The following is a 21,587-nucleotide window of genomic DNA, read 5'->3' as shown; positions in this document are numbered from 1 at the left end:
TTGTGTAGACCAGGGTGGTCTCGAGTTCAGAGAATCACCATTTCTGCTCCAGGAGGCCTGGGATTAAAGTCCTGTGCTGGCATCCTGGCCAGATTTCCATTTTAAAAATCGCTCCCATTTCGACTTTCACAGTCCTTTCCGCATTTCCCACTCTTTTACTCCCTGCCACCTCGTTCCCCATTCCCAACCACTCTTCTTTTGTGCCTCTTCTCTGTCTTAGCCCTATCACTTCTTTTTTCCTTCCCCCATGCTTTTCCACGTTCCCACCCTTGGTGCCTTCCTAAGCCTCTTCCTCCCTGTTCAGAGATTTCTCCCCTTTCCATACCTTTATCACTTTCTAGACCTTTTCCTCTCCACGCCCTCTCCCCTGTAGCCAGGAAGATCTCCCCCTGCAACTTACCCCCACTTTTGCAAAGTACCTGTTTTTCTTCCTGCCTCATTGCAAATACTTTCTTTTCCTAGACAAGCACCCCCCATGACAGCCCTTTCCCCATGTTAAAGGCCCCTGGGAAGTAGGGTGATCCTCCTAGAAAAGCCCCAGGAGAAGAGATAGGGAGATTCCTTCCCGTGCAGTCTCCGTTAAAGCACTCTTCTGTGCTTTGCACCCAAGGCTCAGTTATAAATCCTGTGTGAGTTCTTGTGGGATCCGTGCTACCCGAAAGTCAGGTCAGTATTGGGGCTGAGATCCAACTCCTCCTCCATTTCCCTCTCCATAGTAAGCTGGGGGGCCCAGCTTCTGCTAAGCAGGTCATGGCCTAGGGCCACAGGCTGTCTGTGCGCCCTTCCAGTAGGGGGCGCTGTAGAAGGATGCTCACTTCCGGTTCCCAGAATGCCCTGCTGTCTGGTGGACAGTGTGGGCCGTGGGGCCGGCATCTGTGGCGCCTAGGCGCGGAGGCCTTTCCGGGGCTTTCGCGGCCGGCTTGTGGCCTTTCTCAGAGTTGTGGGCCCTCTCCTTGGATGCCGAGTGCTGACATCGGCCCAGTGGAGCCCTCTGCTCACCATGGCAGTGAGTAGACTTGTTTCTCAGGGTTCCTCCATCCCAAGGCAACCATTTCTCCTCAGGCGTCGTCTCACTTAAGCGTTGCCCGTTGAGGGCTTTCTGGAACTTTCGAGATCTTTCCTTTTCCGTTAGACCCAGGAGTTGGATTCGGTGGGGTGCCTTCCCCAGTCGATTTTTATTACAGATTTGAGTCGTTTAGCCCCATTCTTTCTGTTTCGGTAGTTTTTTTTTCCTTCAATAATTTTTCTTTTTTCTTTTACAATACCATTCATTTCTACACATCAGCCACGGATTCCCTTGTTCTCCCCCCTCCTGTCCCCCTCCCCTTCTCCCCACTGCACCCCCATTGCCACCACCTCAGGGGCAGAGCCTCCCCCGAGGACTGAGATCAACCCGGTAGACTCAGTCCAGGCAGTTTTTAAACGTCTTTGCTGATTGGTGGGACGTTTGGGGAGTGACTTCTTTACCTCCTTTCTCTTATCCAACCTCCTTTCCCCTTTCCTCTCTTTCCAACCCCTTCCTCACGCCATTCACCCCTCCCCTCCACTATAGCTAATTCCAAGCTCCCCTCCTTCCCAGGTCTTCCTCTGTCCCCTGTGTCATTATGGTCCACCCCCCCCCATTTATCTGCCTCCAGGGTTCTTTCTCTCTGCCCAACCTTTCTCTCTCTCTCTCCTCTCTCCCTGTGTGCCCCTCCTTCCCCCTCTCCCCTGCTTTCTCCTGACAACCCCTAGTCTGTCTGTCCATCTTTCTTTCAATACTTATCAAAACCCATTTCTAACTTTTTCATGCTGCACCTCTTTTGAACCCATTTACCTGGTCCCTTCTGTTCTCTCCCTTCTCTTTTCCACCACAGCCTCCTTTGTGAAACCTGTATCCCCTCTCCACGTGCCCCATCCCTGTCCTCTTTTCCCCAACCATCACCACTTTGCCTTTCCAGATTCCTTTCCTTGTTCCCATGACCTGGCTCCTTCCCATGCATTTCCTACCTCTTCTCCTTTTCCATTCCTTTCCCTTTGCTCCAGGTCTACAACTGCTTTGTATACCATTTGCTGTTCTGTGCTCTTTCTCCTTTGCAACCCTTTAAAATTTCTTTTTCTTGTCTGCCATTTCTACCCATTCCCAACCCGTTCTGTTTTAAATTTTTTCCTGTCCTACCACTTAGTCCTTTGCAACCCTGTTTCCACTCTCCTCTTTAGTTCTCTTTCCCCTTTCCTATTGCTCTCTCTCTTCTGAACCCCTGTTCTTTCTTAGGTACCGCCCCCACTTTCTGAGTTCTTCTCTGCTTCCCCAGACCATTTCCTCTTTCCTGTACTTTCCTACCTTTCTGATTCATGTCTCCATTACCAACTACCCTCTCCCTTCCAGTCTCTTTGCAGCTCCTTTCCCACTTTCCTTTTCCCTTATAACCTCTGCTTGTCTCCACATTTGTCCCTCTCCTTAGATCTCTGTATTTTTAAGCATTTATTTTGGGGGTGGAATTTGTGTGGCGTGGAGTGTATACGTTTTGCCATTGATGAATTTGGGGGAAATAGCTGTTAATAGTCTGTCAGTTTCCACTTAGAACAATATGTAAAGGATTAGTTTGTTCTGTGTTCTTATGTCCATCACTGGGTAGTGCCAGATGTAAAGTTCTTCATTGTTTAGGTTTCACTTACCCTTAGATTGTGGTGTTGTCTTGAGAGGCCATCCTCATCAATGATGAATCTCTTAGTTTTGTGTTCATCCCCACCCCAATCTGTCACTTTATCTTTTTCTTTCTGTGCGTGTGTCTGTGTGTGTGCTTTCCTACTTTCTGTACATGTGTGAACGTGTGAGTTTTGTTTTGCCTTACAAGTCTGGGTCCCTTGGAATGTAATCATTGCTTGTACTTACTGCAGCAATAGATTCACAAGAACAGCTTTCTGGCGCCGGTTCTTTCAATTCACAATGTAAGGTTTAGGTTTGAACCTATTTGCCTTGTTTTATACCAAGCACCTTGATGCATTTGCCCACTTGATATTCTCATTTTTTTAGATAGGTTTATAGTTTCTTCTAAGGAGTACAGTTACTCTTACATGCTTGGCTGAGTTAAGGTCCCTTTTTTTTAACATGTTAATTTTGATTCAAGGTCTTTCTAAATTACCCAGGTCAGGCTTCAAATTGCTTAAATGTGACATTGATTGCCATATTGTGTCCTTGGGTGGACTGAGAATCTGGATACTCTTGTCACTGTGTCTGCAATGCTGTGATGTCAGAAGTGTTGTATCCTGTCCACTCTGGAAAATATATTTAGATTTTTTTATTTATGCTGCAGGGATTCTAGGTGTCACAGTTTTGGTTGTTCTCGAGCTTTCTTTGTAATCCAGGCTGGTCTGGAACTGAGAGATATCCCCATGCCTCTTCCTCCTGAGTGCTGGGATTGAAATGGCCTTTTTGTTTTTCTAAGAGAGTATGACCTGGAAACTGGTACCTGTGCTCTGCTGACCTGAGGTACAACATGATAACAACTTCTGCCTCCTCTCTATTACTGGGAATCTAGGTGTGGGTCTTCAAAGATAAACGGTGATGGTTGGTGGTGCTGGTTACCAGTTGAGATTTCACAGGCCATGGCCAAGACTACCAGAGTTACAAAGAGATTTCATAGAAAGCAAGTATGTGATAGGAGGAAAGATATCCAGGCCTGGAGAGAATGAAGGTTGGCAGGAGCAGAGCAGAGAGAGCACAGAGGACAGAGAGAGAGAGAGAGACAGATGGATACAGAGAGAGACAGAGAGACACACGGTGGGGCTTCCTGTCTGACTTTTTAAGGCAGGTACATAATCGCCTGCACCCCCTGATGAAGTAAGAAGCAGGACCCCAAGCTGTGCATGTTTGGGAGTGAGGGCAGGATCCTAACATTCTAGACTTTTGGCTTATTCTAAAAATAAGTGAATAGGAATAGAGGCGTTGTTTTTCACAGAAAAACTGCTTTCCAGCTGACTTGGTGGGCACTGTTTGGCACTTAAGGGCTTTTAGGGAAGGGGTTTGTTAGAGGTAGACAGGCGTCCTGGGATGGTGGGCTGTCTTGCTGCTCTGGAGCCGTCCATCCCTCTTGGCTTTGCACCCTGGCTCCTTTTGTGTCTGACAGGATGGATGCTGGTGAGACAGAGAAAGCCTGAAGTAGATCCGACATGTCCAGATGGATATAAGCTAGTTTCCGGGGCTTGGGAGAAATTTTGAACATGTTAAGAAGCAGCCATGAGAAAATGAGTGACCATGGTAGTGTTTAGTACTCTGCTTATGTTGGTTAATGTTCATGAGAGAGACAGAGAGATTGGAATACATTTTTAAGATTTATCAGAGACAGATTATTTAAGGCACCTGTTCACTAATTTAGCATCCAGGAGAAACATGTGATCAATTGTTGAGAGCATTTAACATTAATAGACGGTTATATGAAAGTCTGCTTTGTAGAACCCAGACTTTTTTTGAGGTAGGGGTTTAAATACCCTTTAGCTGTTATAGTTTCTTGCTTGATGATCCCTGGACTCCAGTTCTGTGGTGTTCTGGTGCAGCCATTAGCTGAGGGGTGAATTACAAGAGGGAACTGGGAAGAGAAAAGCTTGTGGTGCATGAGAACTTATTTCAGTTTTATCAGAGAGACATCATTTAAGGCACCTGTTTTCATTCTTAGGCCTTTGGAACTAGGGACAAGGCAGAGATGAGGGTCCTGTCTGTGTGTATGAGGAGGAGAAGCACTGCTACCAGGCCTGGAGTGAGACACATGGAATGAAAGTTCCTACCTTAGCTGGAAAATCTTTCTCATTAAGTAACACTGAAAGTACAATTAAATCTGGTGAGGTAGGTAAGGCTGTCCTCCCTACCCCGACAATAGGCAAACAAGGAGAGGTGAGACCCCAAAACCCTAGGACCAGGTTAGTGGCTCTGGTGTCCAGAAGGAAAGGAATGGATCTCTTCCATGATGCGTTCTGGGTTCCCTGTGAAGGAGCCTGTAGCCAAGCCTAGGTCTGCTGGAGGTCTTTGTGTGTCCCCCTGCCTCTTGGTGCCTGGGGTCAGTCAGTTGACAGGTTGTCTTTCTAGGTGGTACTTTGAATAAGGCTCAACTGATGCCCCGACAGAGCATGCACTAGGCCGTGTGGCCATCCCCCTCTCCCCGGCCCTGAACTTACAACAGGGACCCAACAATCAATTCTGTTCTCTGGCTTTTTTTCTCTCTACCCTAGTTGACATCCTGAAACTTCCACTTGTGGGGTCAGAAGCCTTGCTCTACAGATGTTTAAGTTTTAGACCTATGTCGTGGAGGTCTGGAGGACAAGAGACAGGTTTTACTCTGTCTGCTGTTGGTATCTGGTGTGATCTCTTCGTTTCTTTGACAATCTCAATCTGAGTTGTCCTTCTTGTCTTCCTGTGTTTGTTCTGTCTGTGTTTTGTGAGTTTGACAGAGAGTTGGCTGATTCATTTGCGGCCTTTCTTATTTCCTAGTGATCTTGGCCACACAAGGGATGTTGTAAAGAATCATGCCAGTGGTACCTGTTTACCCACCTATATCTTGACTTCTTATTGAGAAAAATTATTTCCTTTCTTTTCTTCCTGTTTTGCTGTCTTCTGTGTATCACGTATTAGATTTGGGGAGGACAGTGGTGTTTGTCAGGGTTTTCGTATGCCTTGCTCTGAAATCCTGTGAGTGTGTGTTACCTATGTCTTATGATTGGTTAGGTTTGTAAATGAATACACCATGGAAGAAGGAGTTTTCCTCTTGAAAATAGAAACAGATATCCCCTTTATTACCCTGAAAGAACTTGTCCTGTTTCCAAGAAAGCCAGGGCTTAAGAAGTAGAGAAGACGGTGCAAAGACATAGGATTGTGCAGAACTCTGGGGAAATGGTCAGGGGATGAGGGAATAGTTCAGGTGGTTGGATTTTGGATAAGGAGTGCCTCTAGAGTGTGAGGACCTTCATAGCTCCCTGTGTGACCTGAAAACTATGGCCCTTTATTTGTCCTTGAGAGCAGGTCTCTTGAGGTTTCCCAGGCCATATCTTCAATTCCTGGGCTTAAGGCATCTTCCTTCATCAGCCTTCCCTATTTCTGGGATACAGGGTCCTTTGACATCCCCAGATTTATGGTTTCTGTTCAGTTTATATGGAATGGATTAATGAGAGCTTCACTTTGTTTCTACTCCTCATGTTGTATCCAGTGTCATTTTGTTTTAGACCTGTGTCAATGTCTACTACAAAGAAGCTGTTTTGAGAGTGTGGTCGTTCACAGCAACTATCTTATGCCTTCTCTGGGTGCTTAAAAGGTGTCTAAGGATGGATGTACCTATGGGTGGACATCCATAATTTTCCTTGTGCTCCAGAGATGGCCAACCTTTCAACCCTGGGCTCTGCCTCCATTGCCTCTTGAACTACCAGATTTCAGGCTCTGTATGAATATTTCTGTTGTATTTGATTAGATGTTTAGTCTTGAGATACTGTTGTTGCTCCTGACTTGTCTGGGGCTTCCACTGAGTCACAGATGTATGGAGAAGGAACTTAATTCCTGGTCTAAATCCAGGAACATGCTTCACAAGGCCAGTAAATGCCTGGAGTGAGGCCCTCCCGGTGCGGTATCTTGAGATCCTGAGAACCCAGTTCCTCCTACCCGGAAAGGCTGTGCTTATCATTCCTATGGCCTCTCTCTACTCAGTTTGGGTCTCACTGGAGCTGCTGTGTGTTATGTTTGTGCATTGTTGCTTGAATGACTTCCTGCTGACTTGGTCCCCTTGTATGAGGTTTTCCTTTTTTTGTGTGTGTGTGACACTGTCCCATTTTTCCTTTTGTAAAACCTGTATATAGGATGCAGAGTTTCCTAATGACCTGGTGCTTGCTTGCATCGGCAGTCAGCTTGTGTAAGCATGTCTGATCCCAAACTTTCCTATCTTCTCTAACTTCTCATCCCCTGGTCATCTCTTTCTCAGCAACCTGTCACTGGAGAACCACCTGCTGGTCTAGGACAACTGATTCCTGAACAGGGACCCCAGAGTTTCGGAGGAGGAGGAGTCGGAGGAGGAGTAAGTATGGCCGTGATATAGACAAAAATAAGAGAAGACAGGCCAGAGGGACTGCCTGAGGGAAGAGGCAGAGGGCTTGGGAGTAAAATACCATAGGACAGGAGGATTCTATGGAGCCCTTTCTCTTCCCTCAGGTGCTGCTTTTGCTGTTGTGGACCATTTTTTGTGGTGTATTGCTGAAGCACTTAGAGTCTTTGTTTTCATTCCAGAAATGCGCCTGCCTCGGCTTCCCTGCAAACCTTTCAGTAACTTTGAAGACATGGGAACGTCGTATAGCTGAGACTATAAAGAGAAAATATTTAATAACAGGGTCAAATGAGTTTCATAATGATGGGTTTTGTGCTGTCTGTGTAGACACAGGATTATCCAGACCAACAGTATGAACATGATTTGATTGTAATCTGGTACCTCATAAATCTGGCCAGTCTAATTGATAACAAACAGGGGTACACAGTGAAAAAAATCAAAATTCTAAACAACAGCGAGGAAAGGTGTGGGGGTAAGGATGCAGCTTAAGGTCTTAAATTTTTCTTGCTTCAGGATTCCTCAGAGGACAAGGACAGTGAATCTATACATACATATAAAAATATACACACATATGTATGCATAAGATATATGTATATGTCATTAATATATGTATATTTTCTATATATACATACATATACTTGTATGTATATATATTACAGGATTGAAAACACCTAAAATGGCTCTTACCCTTATAGCATGTAGCTGTTTGTAGACAAGAAACTAAGTTATTTCTTCATCCATCAGGGCCCCAGAGAAAGCTCCAGAGAGACCTAGCTCTTAAAATCCTCCAACCTAGTCCAGGGTTTTCGGGACTTTTGTGTGAGGAAAATCAGAATCTTTTCCATCCTTCCACTTTGGAATTGAAACGTATTCTCGGCTGTGGCCTAGGCCAGCTTTATGACTGTTGTGTCACTAGGTAGGTTTGGAAGTATAGATGTGCTCTCCTCCAACTCTCAAACAGCTGGCTGGAGTACCGGTCTGCCTGGTCAGCCCCAGATCATTTCCATTCCTCCTTTTAGTGAGATGGTGTGTTTGTAGAAATGAGAGAATGCTGTGTCAGATATTTGCATTCACATGCATTTAGATCATGTGAACCTGTACAGAATCATCATTAGTTGGTCTCCTGTCTGTAAATTATTCACGTTGAGAAACAGCCTTAACAAGATACTATCCCGAGAACGTGTGCCTACTTAGATTGTAAAAAACCCTTTTGTGAGGTGGATTTGTGGTAACTTGTAGAGGTTTGTTATTTCTGTCTCTTTCTGCCTTGATAAGAGGCACCTGACCTTAGAAATCCCATATGACCGTGTCTGAGAGCTGCATCTGTGAGTGACTGACTGTCCCTTGTGTAGCATAGGGCTAAATGGATTCTAAAGCGAGGTTCAGTTTTTCCCAGAGAAGAACATGCACAAGATTCTCTTGGTCTGCAGCCTTTTCAAGTCTTAGTGCTGTCCGACTATTCAGTTTTGCTGATTGGAGAGCTTGTTGTAGGCGATTATTTTGAATATCTGCTTCTTTGACAGAGTCACAGGTGTGTATCTCCTCCGTTTAAGTCATTTTCACAGCTTCGTATGCTTCATGATCCCCCTCGTCCCGGTGACACCCATTGTGTGTCCTTCACTCATTGGTTCCTTCAGGTGTTCATTGGCTCATTCATCCTGTCTGTCCAGAATTGACGTCTTTCTGTTTTCCTTCCTGATGGCTGCCTCTCAAGGGCTGCTGTGTGGCATTGGCCAACAGGGGTTGAATTTCTCTCCTGATTTTGTGTTTTCAGTGTCTTTTCTCTTTTCCCTCTGTAACCTTTGCTCCTCCACATTCTCTTTCCTTCCCCTGCTCTTTGCATCCTCTTCCCATCCTGTCTTTTTGCCTATTGCCTTGTCCAACTCCTGTGTCCTTTTGCCCTGCCTCTCCTCTGCTCCTGCCTCTTCTTGTAACTCCTCCCTTGCCCTAGTTCGTCCCCCAAGACTTCTGGCCATTCTGCCTTTTCCCTTCAGTCATTACACCCATTTCCCGCTGCCTCTCTCTATTTTAAACCCAGGTCCTTTCGTCCCTTCACCAGTTTTATGCCCCCACGGCCCAACCCCGCTTGCCATTGTATTTCTCTCTTCCCATGTACAGAACTCTAAACCATTTTCCCATTTCAAGGCAGAGAACCTTCATACACCACTATTCCCCATTTTAAACCCTCTTTGCCTTTTGGCCTGCAGTGGTCTTCTGTTATTTTGTTGTTGTTGTAAATGATATTGATGTTATTATTTTCACCAACGTGATTATTACGATTATTGTTGTTATCTTTGTTTGCCATAGAGATAGGGCCTATCCACGTGCTTCTCTTACTTGGATTTCTTTGTGTAGACCAGGGTGGTCTCAATTTCAGAGAATCTCATATATCTGCTTTAGGAGGTCTGGGATTAAAGTCCTGTGCTGGCATCCTGGCCAGATTTCCATTTTAAAAATCGCTCCCATTTATCTTTTCACAATCCTTTCTCATTTCCCACCCTTTTACTCCCTGCCACCTCGTTCCCCATTCCCAACCACTCTTCTTTTGTGCCTCTTCTCTGTCTTAGCCCTATCACTTCCTCTTTTTTCCTTCCCACATGCTTTTCCATGTTCCCACCCTTTGTGCCTTCCTAAGCCTCTTCCTCCCTGTTCAGAGATTTCTCCCCTTTCCATACCTTTATCACTTTCTGGACCTTTTCTTCTCCTTGTCCTCTCCCCTGTAGCCACGAAGACCTCCCCCTGCAACTTACCCCCACTTTTGCAAAGTACCCGTGTTTCTTCCTGCCTCTTTGCAAATACTTTCTTTTCCTAGACAAGCACCCCCCATGACAGCCCTTTCCCCATGTTAAAGGCCCCTGGGAAGTAGGGTGATCCTCCTAGAAAAGCCCCAGGAGAAGAGATAGGGAGATTCCTTCCCGTGCAGTCTCCGTTAAAGCACTCTTCTGTGCTTTGCACCCAAGGCTCAGTTATAAATCCTGTGTGAGTTCTTGTGGGATCCCTGCTACCCGAAAGTCAGGTCAGTATTGGGGCTGAGATCCAACTCCTCCTCCATTTCCCTCTCCATAGTAAGCTGGAGGGCCCAGCTTCTGCTAAGCAGGTCATGGCCTAGGGCCACAGGCTGTCTGTGCCGCCATTCCAGTAGGGGGCGCTGTAGAAGGATGCTCACTTCCGGTTCCCAGAATGCCCTGCTGTCTGGTGGACAGTGTGGGCCGTGGGGCCGGCATCTGTGGCGCCTAGGCGCGGAGGCCTTTCCGGGGCTTTCGCGGCCGGCTTGTGGCCTTTCTCAGAGTTGTGGGCCCTCTCCTTGGATGCCGAGTGCTGACATCGGCCCAGTGGAGCCCTCTGCTCACCATGGCAGTGAGTAGACTTGTTTCTCAGGGTTCCTCCACCCCAGGCCCCCGTTTCTCCTCAGGCGTCGTCTCACTTAAGTGTTGCCCGTTGAGGGCTTTCTGGAACTTTCGAGATCTTTCCTTTTCCGTTAGACCCAGGAGTTGGATTCGGTGGGGTGCCTTCCCCAGTCGATTTTTATTACAGATTTGAGTCGTTTAGCCCCATTCTTTCCGTTCGCGTTAGTTTTTTTTTTCCTTCAATAATTTATCTTTTTCTTTTTTCTTTTTTTTTTTTTTGGTTTTTGAGACAGGGTTTCTCTATGTAGCTTTGCGCCTTTCCTGGAACTCACTCGGTAGCCCAGGCTGGCCTCGAATTCACAGAGATCTGCCTGGCTCTGCATGCCGAGTGCTGGGATTAAAGGCATGCGCCACCACCGCCCGGCTCTTTTTTCTTTTATAATACCATTCATTGCTACACATCAGCCATGGATTCCCTTGTTCTCCCCTCTTCTGTCTCCCTCCCTTCCCCCTGCTTTACCCTAATTCCCACCACCTCCGGGGCAAAGCCTCCCCCTAGGACTAAGATCAACCCGGTAGACTCAGTCCAGGCAGTTTTTAAACGTCTTTGCTGATTGGTGGGACGTTTGGGGAGTGACTTCTTTACCTCCTTTCTCCTATCCAACCTCCTTTCCCCTTTCCTCTCTTTCCAACCCCTTCCTCACGCCATTCACCCCTCCCCTCCACTATAGCTAATTCCAAGCTCCCCTCCTTCCCAGGTCTTCCTCTGTCCCCCATGTCATTATGGTCCACCCCCCTCCATTTATCTGCCTCCAGGGTGCTTTCTTCTGCCCAAACCTTTCTCTCTCTCTCTCCTCTCTTCCTGTGTGCCCCTCCTTCCCCCTCTCCTCTGCTTTCTCCTGACAACCCCTAGTCTGTCTGTCCATCTTTCTTTCTCCACTTAACAATACCCATTTCTAACTTTTTCATGCTGCACCTCTTTAGAACCCTTTTATCTGGTCCCTTCTGTTCTCTCCCTTCTCTTTTCCACCACAGCCTCCTTTGTGAAACCTGTAACCCCTGTCCACGTGCCCCATCCCTGTCCTCTTTTGCCCAACCATCACCACTTTTGCCTTTCCAGGTTCGTTTCCCTGTTCCCATGACCTGGCTCCTTCCCATGCATTTCCTACCTCTTCTCCTTTTCCATTCCTTTCCCTTTGCTCCAGTGCTACAACTCCTTTGTATACCATTTGCTGTTCTGTGCTCTTTCTCCTTTGCAACCCTTTAAAATTTCTTTTTCTCGACAGCCATTTCTACCCATTCCCAACCCGTTCTGTTTTAATTTTTTTCCTGTCCTAACACTTAGTCCTTTGCAACCCTGTTTCCCAAGTCCTGTTTAGTTCTCTTTCACTTTCCTATTGCTCTCTCTCTTCTGAACCCCTGTTCTTTTTGAGGTACCATCCCCACTTTGAGTTCTTCTCTGCTTCCCCAGACCATTTCCTCTTTCCTGTACTTTCCTACCTTTCTGATTCATGTCTCCATTTCCAACTTCCCTCTCCCCTTACAGTCCTGTTGCAGCTCCTTTCCCACTTTCTTTTTCCCTTATAACCTCTGCTTTTCTCCACATTTGTCCCTCTCCTTAGATCTCTGTATTTTTAAGCATTTATTTTGGGGGTGGAATTTGTGTGGCGTGGAGTGTATACGTGTTGCCATTGATGAATTTGGGGGAAATAGCTGTTAATAGTCTGTCAGTTTCCACTTAGAACAATATGTAAAGGATTAATTTGTTCTGTGTTTTTATGTCCATCACTGAGTAGTGCCAGATGTAAAGTGTTTCATTGTTTAGGTTTCACTTAGCCTTAGATTGTGGTGTTGTCTTGAGAGGCCATCCTCATGAATGATGAATCTCTTAGTTTTGTGTTCATCCCCACCCCAATCTGTCACTTTATCTTTTTCTTTCTGTGCGTGTGTCTGTGTGTGCTTTCCTACTTTCTGTACATGTGAGAACGTGTGAGTTTTGTGTTGCCTTTACAAGTCTGGGTCCCTTGGAATGTAATCATTGCTTGTATTTACTGCAGCAATAGATTCACAAGAACAGCTTTCTGGAGCTGGTTCTTTAAATCCACAATGTAAGGTTTAGGTTTGAACCTATTTGCCTTGTTTTATACCAAGCACCTTTATGCAATTGCCCACTTGATATTCTCATTTTTTTAGATAGGTTTATAGTTTCTTCTAAGGAGTACAGTTACTCTTACATGCTTGGCTGAGTTAAGGTCCCTTTTTTTTAACATGTTAATTTTGATTCAAGGTCTTTCTAAATTACCCAGGTCAGGCTTCAAATTGCTTAAATGTGACATTGATTGCCATATTGTGTCCTTGGGTGGACTGAGAATCTGGATACTCTTGTCACTGTGTCTGCAGTGCTCTGATGTCAGGAGTGTTGTATCCTGTCCACTCTGGATAATATGTTTAGATTTTTTTATTTATGCTGCAGGGATTCTAGGTGTCACAGTTTTGGTTGTTCTCGAGCTTTCTTTGTAATCCAGGCTGGTCTGGAACTGAGAGATATCCCCATGCCTCTTCCTCCTGAGTGCTGGGATTGAAATGGCCTTTTTGTTTTTCTAAGAGAGTATGACCTGGAAACTGGTACCTGTGCTCTGCTGACCTGAGGTACAACATGATAACAACCTCTGCCTCCTCTCTATTAGTGGGATTCTGGGTGTGTGTCTTCAAAGATAAATGGTGATGGTTGGTGGTGCTGGTTACCAGTGGAGATTTCACAGGCCATGGCCAAGTCTACCATAGTTAGAAAGTGTTTCCTTAAAAGTAAGGATGTGATAGGAGGAAAGATATCCAGGCCTGGAGAGAATGAAGGTTGGCAGGAGCAGAGCAGAGAGAGCAGAGAGATCAGAGAGAGAGGCAGAGAGACAGAGAGACTGAGAGACACACGGTGGGGCTTCCTGTCTGACTTTTTAAGGCAGGTACATAATGGCCTGCACCCCCTGATGAAGTAAGAAGCAAGACCCCAAGCTGTGCATGTTTGGGAGTGAGGGCAGGATCCTAACATTCTAGACTTGTAGCTTATTCTAAAAAGCAAGTGAATAGGAATAGGGGGGTTGTTTTTCACAGAAAAACTTTTTTCCAGCTGACTTGTTGTGCACTGTTTGGCTCTTAAGGGCTTGTAGGGAAGGGGTTTTTTAGAGGTAGACAGGCGTCCTGGGATGGTGGGCTGTCCTGCTGCTCTGGAGCCGTCCATCCCTCTTGGCTTGGCACCCTGGTTGCTTTTGTGTCTGACAGGATGGATGCTGGTGAGACAGAGAAAGTGTGAAGTAGATCCGACCTGTCCAGATGGATTTAAGCTAGTTCCTGGGGCTTAGGAGAAATTTTGAACATGTTAAGAAGTAGCCATGAGAAAGTGAGTGACCATGGTAGTGTTTAGTACTCTGCTTATGTTGGTTAGTTAGTGTTCATGAGAGAGACAGAGAAATTGGAACACGTTTTTAAGATTTATCAGAGACAGATTATTTAAGGCACCTCTTCACTAATTTAGCATCCAGGAGAAACATGTGATCAATTGTTGAGAGCATTTAACATTAATAGACGGTTATATGAAAGTCTGCTTTGTAGAACCCAGACTTTTTTGAGGTAGGGGTTTAAATACCCTTTAGCTGTTATAGTTTCTTGCTTGATGATCCTGGACTCGAGTTCAGTGGTGTTCTGATGCAGCCATTAGCTGAGCAGTGAAATAGAAGAGGGAACTGGGAAGAGAAATCTTGTGGTGCATGAGAACTTATTTCAGTTTTATCAGAGAGAGATCATTTAAGGCACCTGTTTTCATTATTAGGCCTTTGGAACTAGGGACAAGGCAGAGATGAGGGTCCTGTCTGTGTGTATGAGGAGGAGAAGCACTGCTACCAGGTCTGGAGTGAGACACATGGAATGAAAGTTCCTACCTTAGCTGGAAAATCTTTCTCATTAAGTAACACTGAAAGTACAATTAAATCTGGTGAGTTAGGTAAGGCTGTCCTCCCTACCCCGACAGTAGGCAAACAAGGAGAGGTGAGACCCCAAAACCCTAGGACCAGGTTAGTGGCCCTGGTGTCCAGAAGGAAAGGAATGGATCTCTTCCATGATGCGTTCTGGGTTCCCTGTGAAGGAGCCTGTAGCCAAGCCTAGGTCTGCTGGAGGTCTTTGTGTGTTCCCCTGCCTCTTGGTGCCTGGGGTCAGTCAGTTGACAGGTTGTCTTTCTAGGTGCTATTTGAATAAGGCTCAACTGATGCCCTGACAGAACACGTCCTAGGCTGCTTGGCCATCCCCCCTCCACGACCTGAAGTTAAAACAGGGACACCACAGATTTCAGGAGCCAGCATGTGCCACGACAATCAATTCTGTTCTCCGGCTTATTTCTCTCTACCGGAGTACACCTTAAATGACATGCTGAAACTTCCACCTGTGGGGTCAGGAGCCTTGCTCTACAGATGTTTAAGTTTTAGACCTATGTCGGGGATGTCTGGAGGACAAGAGACAGGTTTTACTCTGTCTACTGTTGGTGTCTGGTGTGAGCTCTTCGTTTCTTTGACAGTCTCAATCTGAGTTGTCCTTCTTGTCTTCCTGCATTTGTTCTGTCTGTGTTTTGTGAGTTTGACTGAGAGTTGGCTCATTCGTTTGAGGCCTTTCTTATTTCCTAGTGATCTTTGGCCACACAAGGGATGTTGTAAAGAATCATGTCAGTGGTACCTTCTTACCTACCTATATCTTGACTTCTTATTTGGAAAACTTCTTTCCTTTCTTTTCTTCCTGATTTGCTGTCTTCTGTGTATCAGCCTATTAGTTTTGGGTAGGAGAGTGGTGTTTGTCAGGGTTTTCGTATGCCTTGCTCTTAAAACCTGTGAGTGTGTGTTACCTTTGTCTAATGATTGGTTAGGTTTGTAAATGAATACACTGTGGAAGCAGGAGTTTTCCTCTTGAAAATAGAAACAGATATCCCCTTTATTATCCTGAAAGAACTTGTCCTGTTTCCAAGAAAGCCAGGGCTTAAGAAGTAGAGAAGATGGTTCAAAGACATAGAATTGTGCAGAACTCTGGGGAAATAGTCAGGGGATGAGGGAATAGTTCAGGTGGTTGGATTTTGGATAAGGAGTGCCTCTAGAGTGTGAGGACCTTCATAGCTCCCTGTGTGACCTGATAAGTATGGCCCTTTATTTGTCCTTGAGAGCAGGTCTCTTGAGGTTTCCCAGGGCAGGCCTTCAATTCCTGGGCTTAAGGCATCTTCCTTCATCAGCCTTCCCTATTTCTTGTATACAGGGTCCTTTGACATCCCCAGATTTATGGTTTCTGCTCAGTTTATATGGAATCGTTTAATGAGAGCTTCAGTTTTGTTTCTACTTCTCATGTTGTATCCAGAGTCATTTTGTTTTAGACCTGTGTCAATATCTACTACAAAGAAGCAGTTTTGAGAGTGTGGTCTTTCACAGCAACTATCTTATGTTTTCTCGGGATGCTTAAAATGTGCCTAAAGATGGATGTACATATGCATGGACATCCATCGATTTCATTGTGCTCAAGAGATGGCCAACCTTTGAACCCTTGGCTCTGCCTCCTTTGCCTCTTGAACTCCCGGATTTCAGGCCCTTTATGAATATTTCTGTTGTATTTGATTAGATGTTTACTCTTAAGATCCTGTTGTTACCTAGACTTGTCTGGGGCTTCCTCTGAGGCACAGATGTGTGGAGAAGGAACTTAATTCCTGGTCTAAATCCAGGAACATGCTTCACAAGGCCAGTAAATGCCTGGAGTGAGGCCCTCCTGGTGCGGTATCTTGAGATCCTGAGAACCCAGTTCCTCCTACCCGGACAGGCTCTGCTTATCATTCCTAAGGCCTCTGTCTGCTCAGTTTGGGTCTTACTGGAGCTGCTGTGTGTTATGTTTGTGCATTGTTGCTTGATTGACTTCCTGCTGACTTGGTCCCCTTGTATGAGGTTTTCCTTTTTTTGTGTGTGTGTGACACTGTCCCATTTTTCCTTTTGTGAAACCTGTATATAGGATGCAGAGTTTCCTAATGACCTGGTGCTTGCTTGCATCGGCAGTCAGCTTGTGTAAGCATGCCTGATCCCAAAGTTTCCTATCTTCTCTAATTTCTCATCCCCTGGTCATCTCTTTCTCAGCAACCTGTCACTGGAGAACCACCTGCTGGTCTAGGACAACTGATTACTGAACATGGACCCCAGAGTTTCGGAGGAGGAGGAGTCGGAGGAGGAGTAAGTATGGCCGTGATACAAAAATAAGAGAAGACAGGCCAGAGGGACTGCCTGAGGGAAGAGGCAGAGGGCTTGGGAGTAAAATACCCTAGGACAGGAGAATTTTATGGAGCCCTTTCTCTTCCCTCACGTGCTGCTTTTGCTGTTGTGGACCAGTTCTTGTGGTGTATTGCTGAAGCACTTAGAGTCTTTGCTTTCATTCGAGAAATGCCCCTGCCTCGGCTTCCCTGCAAACCTTTCAGTAAATTTGAAGACATGGGAACGTCGTATAGCTGAGACTATAAAGAGAAAATATTTAATAACAGTGTCAAATGAGTTTCATAATGATGGGTTTTGTGCTGTCTGTGTAGACACAGGATTATCCAGACCAACAGTATGAACATGATTTGATTGTAATCTGGTACCCTCATAAATCTGGCCAGTCTAATTGATAACAAACAGGGGTACTCAGTGAAAAAATCAAAATTCTAAACAACAGCGAGGAAAGGTGTGGGGGTAAGGATGCAGCTTAAGGTCTTAAATTTTTCTTGCTTCAGGATGCCTCAGAGGACAAGGACAGTGAATCTATACATACATATAAACATATAAGCACACATGTATGCATAAGATATATGTATATGTCATTAATATATGTATATTTTCTATATATACATACATATGTGTATGTATATATATATTACAGGATTGAAAACACCTAAAATGGCTCTTACCCTTATAGCATGTAGCTGTTTGTAGACAAGAAACTAAGTTATTTCTTCATCCATCTGGACCCCAGAGAAAGCTCCAGAGAGACCTAGCTCTTAAAATCCTCCAACCTAGTCCAGGGTTTTCGGGACTTTTGTGTGAGGAAAATCAGAATCTTTTCCATCCTTCCACTTTGGAATTGAAACGTATTCTCGGCTGTGGCCTAGGCCAGCTTTATGACTGTTGTGTCACTAGGTAGGTTTGGAAGTATAGATGTGCTCTCCTCCAACTCTCAAACAGCTGGCTGGAGTACAGGTCTGCCTGGTCAGCCCCAGATCATATCCATTCCTCCTTTTAGTGAGATGGTGTGTTTGTAGAAATGAGAGAATGCTGTGTCAGATATTTGTGTTCACATGCATTTAGATCATGTGAACCTGTACAGACTCATCATTAGTTGGTCTCCTGTCTGTTAATTATTCACGTTGAGAAACAGCCTTAACAAGATACTATCCCGAGAACGTGTGCCTACTTAGATTGTAAAAAACCCTTTCGTGAGGTGGATTTGTGGTAATTAGTAGAGGTTTGTTATTTCTGTCTCTTGCTGCCTTGAGAAGAGGCACCTGACTGTAGAAATCCCATGTGACCGAGTCTGAGAGCTGCATCTGTGAGTGACTGACTGTCCCTTGTGTAGCATAGAGCTAAATGGATTCTAAAGCGAGTTCAGTTTTTCCCAGAGAAGAACATGCACAAGATTCTCTTGGTCTGCAGCCTTTTCAAGTCTTAGTGCTGTCCGACTATTCAGTTTTGCTGATTGGAGAGCTTGTTGTAGGCGATTATTTTGAATATCTGCTTCTTTGATAGTGTCACAGGTGTATATCTCCTCCGTTTAAGTCATTTTCACAGCTTAGTACACTTACTGATCCCCCTCGTCCTGGGGACACCCATTGTGTGTCCTTCACTCTTTGGTTCCTTCAGGTGTTCATTGGCTCATTCATCCTGTCTGTCCAGAATTGACGTCTTTCTGTTTTCCCTCCTGATGGCTGCCTCTCAAGGGCTGGCTGTGTGGCATTGGCCAGCAGGGGTTGAATTTCTCTCCTGATTTTGTGATTTCTGTGTCTTTTCTCTTTTCCCACTGTAACCTTTGCTCCTCCACATTCTCTTTCCTTTCCTTCCTCATCTGCATCCCCTTCCCATCCTTTCTTTTTGCCTATTGCCTTGTCCAACTCCTGTGTCTTTTTGCCCTGCCTCTCCTCTGCTCCTGCCTCTTCTTGGAACCCCTCCCTTCCCCTAGTTCGTCCCCCAAGTCCTCTGGCCATTCTGCCTTTTCCCTTCAGTCATTACACCCATTTCCCGCTGCCTCTCTCTATTTTAAACTCCCGGTCCTTTGTCCCTTCACCAGTTTTATGCCCCCCACGGCCCCACCCCTGCTTGCCATTGTATTTCTCTCTTCCCATGTACAGAACTCTAAACCGTTTTCACATACAAGGCAGGAGAAATTTCATACACCACTATACCCCTTTGAAACCCTCTTTGCCTTTTCGGCCCGCAGTGGTCTTCCGTTATTTTGTTGCTGTTGTAAATGATATTGATGTTATTATTTTCACCGCCGTGATTATTATGATTATTGTTCTTATTTTTGTTTGCCATAGAGATAGGTCCTGTCCACCTACTTCTCTTACTTGGATTTCTTTGTGTAGACCAGGGTGGTCTCGAGTTCTGAGAATCTCATATATCTGATTTAGGAGTTCTGGGATTAAAGTCCTGTGCTGGCATCCTGGCCAGATTTCCATTTTAAAAATCGCTCCCATTTCGACTTTCACAATCCTTTCTACATTTCCCACCCTTTTACTGCCTGCCACCTCGTTCCCCATTCCCAACCACTCTTCTTTTGTGCCTCTTCTCTGTCTTAGCCCTATCACTTCCCCTTTTCCCCTTCCCACATGCTTTTCCATGTTCCCACCCTTTGTGCCTTCCTAAGCCTCTTCCTCCCTGTTCAGAGATTTTTCCCCTTTCCATACATTTATCACTTTCTGGACCTTTTCCTCTCCTTGTCCTCTCCCTTGTAGCCACGAAGACCTCCCCCTGCAACTTACCCCCACTTTTGCAAAGTACCCGTTTTTCTAACTGCCTCTTTGCAAATACTTTCTTTTCCTAGTCAAGCACCCCCCATGACAGCCCTTTCCCCATGTTAAAGGCCCCTGGGAAGTAGGGTGATCCTCCTAGAAAAGCCCCAGGAGAAGAGATAGGGAGATTCCTTCCCGTGCAGTCTCCGTTAAAGCACTCTTCTGTGCTTTGCACCCAAGGCTCAGTTATAAATCCTGTGTGAGTTCTTGTGGGATCCGTGCTACCCGAAAGTCAGGTCAGTATTGGGGCTGAGATCCAACTCCTCCTCCATTTCCCTCTCCATAGTAAGCTGGGGGCCCAGCTTCTGCTAAGCAGGTCATGGCCTAGGGCCACAGGCTGTCTGTGCCGCCATTCCAGTAGGGGGCGCTGTAGAAGGATGCTCACTTCCGGTTCCCAGAATGCCCTGCTGTCTGGTGGACAGTGTGGGCCGTGGGGCCGGCATCTGTGGCGCCTAGGCGCGGAGGCCTTTCCGGGGCTTTCGCGGCCGGCTTGTGGCCTTTCTCAGAGTTGTGGGCCCTCTCCTTGGATGCCGAGTGCTGACATCGGCCCAGTGGAGCCCTCTGCTCACCATGGCAGTGAGTAGACTTGTTTCTCGTGGTTCCTCCATCTCAAGGCAACCGTTTCTCCTCAGGCGTCGTCTCACTTAAGCGTTGCCCGTTGAGGGCTTTCTGGAACTTTCGAGATCTTTCCTTTTCCGTTAGACCCAGGAGTTGGATTCGGTGGGGTGCCTTCCCCAGTCGATTTTTATTACAGATTTGAGTCGTTTAGCCCCATTCTTTCCGTTCGCGGTAGTTTTTTTTTCCTTCAATAATTTATCTTTTTCTTTTTTCTTTTTTTTATTTTTTTGGTTTTTCGAGACAGGGTTTCTCTATGTAGCTTTGCGCTTTTCCTGGAACTCACTCGGTAGCCCAGGCTGGCCTCGAACTCACAGAGATCTGCCTGGCTCTGCATCCCGAGTGCTGGGATTAAAGGCATGCGTCACCACCGCCCGGCTCTTTTTTCTTTTATAATACAATTCATTGCTACACATCAGCCACGGATTCCCTTGTTCTCCCCTCTTCTGTCTCCCTCCCTTCCCCCTGCTGTACCCTAATTCCCACCACCTCCGGGGCAAAGCCTCCCCCTAGTACTAAGATCAACCTGGTAGACTCAGTCCAGGCAGTTTTTAAACGTCTTTGCTGATTGGTGGGACGTTTGGGGAGTGACTTCTTTACCTCCTTTCTCCTATCCAACCTCCTTTCCCCTTTCCTCTCTTTCCTACCCCTTCCTCACGCCATTCACCTCTCCCCTCCACTATAGCTAATTCCAAGCTCCCCTCCTTCCCAGGTCTTCCTCTTTCCCCCATGTCATTATTGTCCACCCCCCCCCATTTATATGCCTCCAATGTGCTTTCTCCCTGTCCAACCTTTCTCTCTCTCTCTCCTCTCTCCCATGTGTCCCTCCTTCCCCTCTCCCCTGCTTTCTCCTGACAACCCCTAGTCTGTCTGTCCATCTTTCTTTCAATACTTATCAAAACCCATTTCTAACTTTTTCATCCTGCACCTCTTTAGAACCCTTTTACCTGGTCCCTTCTGTTCTCTCCCTTCTCTTTTCCACCACAGCCTCCTTTGTGAAACCTGTAACCCCTGTCCACGTGCCCCATCCCTGTCCTCTTTTCCCCAACCATCACCACTTTTGCCTTTCCAGGTTCCTTTCCCTGTTCCCATGAACTGGCTCCTTCCCATGCATTTCCTACCTCTTCTCCTTTTCCATTACTTTCCCTTTGCCCAGGTCTACAACTCCTTTCTGTACCATTTGCTCTTCTGTGCTCTTTCTCCTTTGCAACCCTTTAAAATTTCTTTTTCTCGACAGCCATTTCTACCCATTCCCAACCCGATCTGTTTTAAATTTTTTCCTGTCCTAACACTTAGTCCTTTGCAACCCTGTTTCCCCAGTCCTGTTTAGTTCTCTTTCCCCTTCCCTATTGCTCTCTCTCTTCTGAACCCCTGTTCTTTTTGAGGTACCGTCCCTACTTTTTGAGTTCTTCTCTGCTTCCTCAGACCATTTCCTCTTTCCTATACATTTCTACCTTTCTGATTCTTGTCTCCATTTCCAACTTCCCTCTCCCCTTTCAGTCTCTTTGCAGCTCCTTTCCCACT

General features: G+C 45.9%; 1 protein-coding gene across 1 annotated transcript in view; it reads left to right on the top strand.

The window, feature by feature from the left end:
- The first annotated feature begins 852 nt into the window (after positions 1–852).
- LOC119086599 (heavy metal-associated isoprenylated plant protein 33-like) overlaps positions 853–21,587 on the top strand; it is a 36,621-nt gene continuing 15,886 nt past the window's right edge. The window contains exons 1-3 of the mRNA XM_037198764.1: positions 853–1,006; positions 6,939–7,031; positions 16,549–16,641. Coding sequence (XP_037054659.1) covers positions 1,001–1,006; positions 6,939–7,031; positions 16,549–16,641 — 192 coding nt within the window. The 5' untranslated portion in view covers positions 853–1,000. The remainder of the gene's footprint in view (positions 1,007–6,938; positions 7,032–16,548; positions 16,642–21,587) is intronic.

This window comes from Peromyscus leucopus, chromosome X (genome assembly GCF_004664715.2).
Source record: "Peromyscus leucopus breed LL Stock chromosome X, UCI_PerLeu_2.1, whole genome shotgun sequence".
Lineage (NCBI taxonomy): Eukaryota > Metazoa > Chordata > Mammalia > Rodentia > Cricetidae > Peromyscus > Peromyscus leucopus.
The sequence above is the reverse complement of the archived record's forward strand: the minus strand, read 5'-3'. Positions and strand labels throughout refer to the sequence as shown.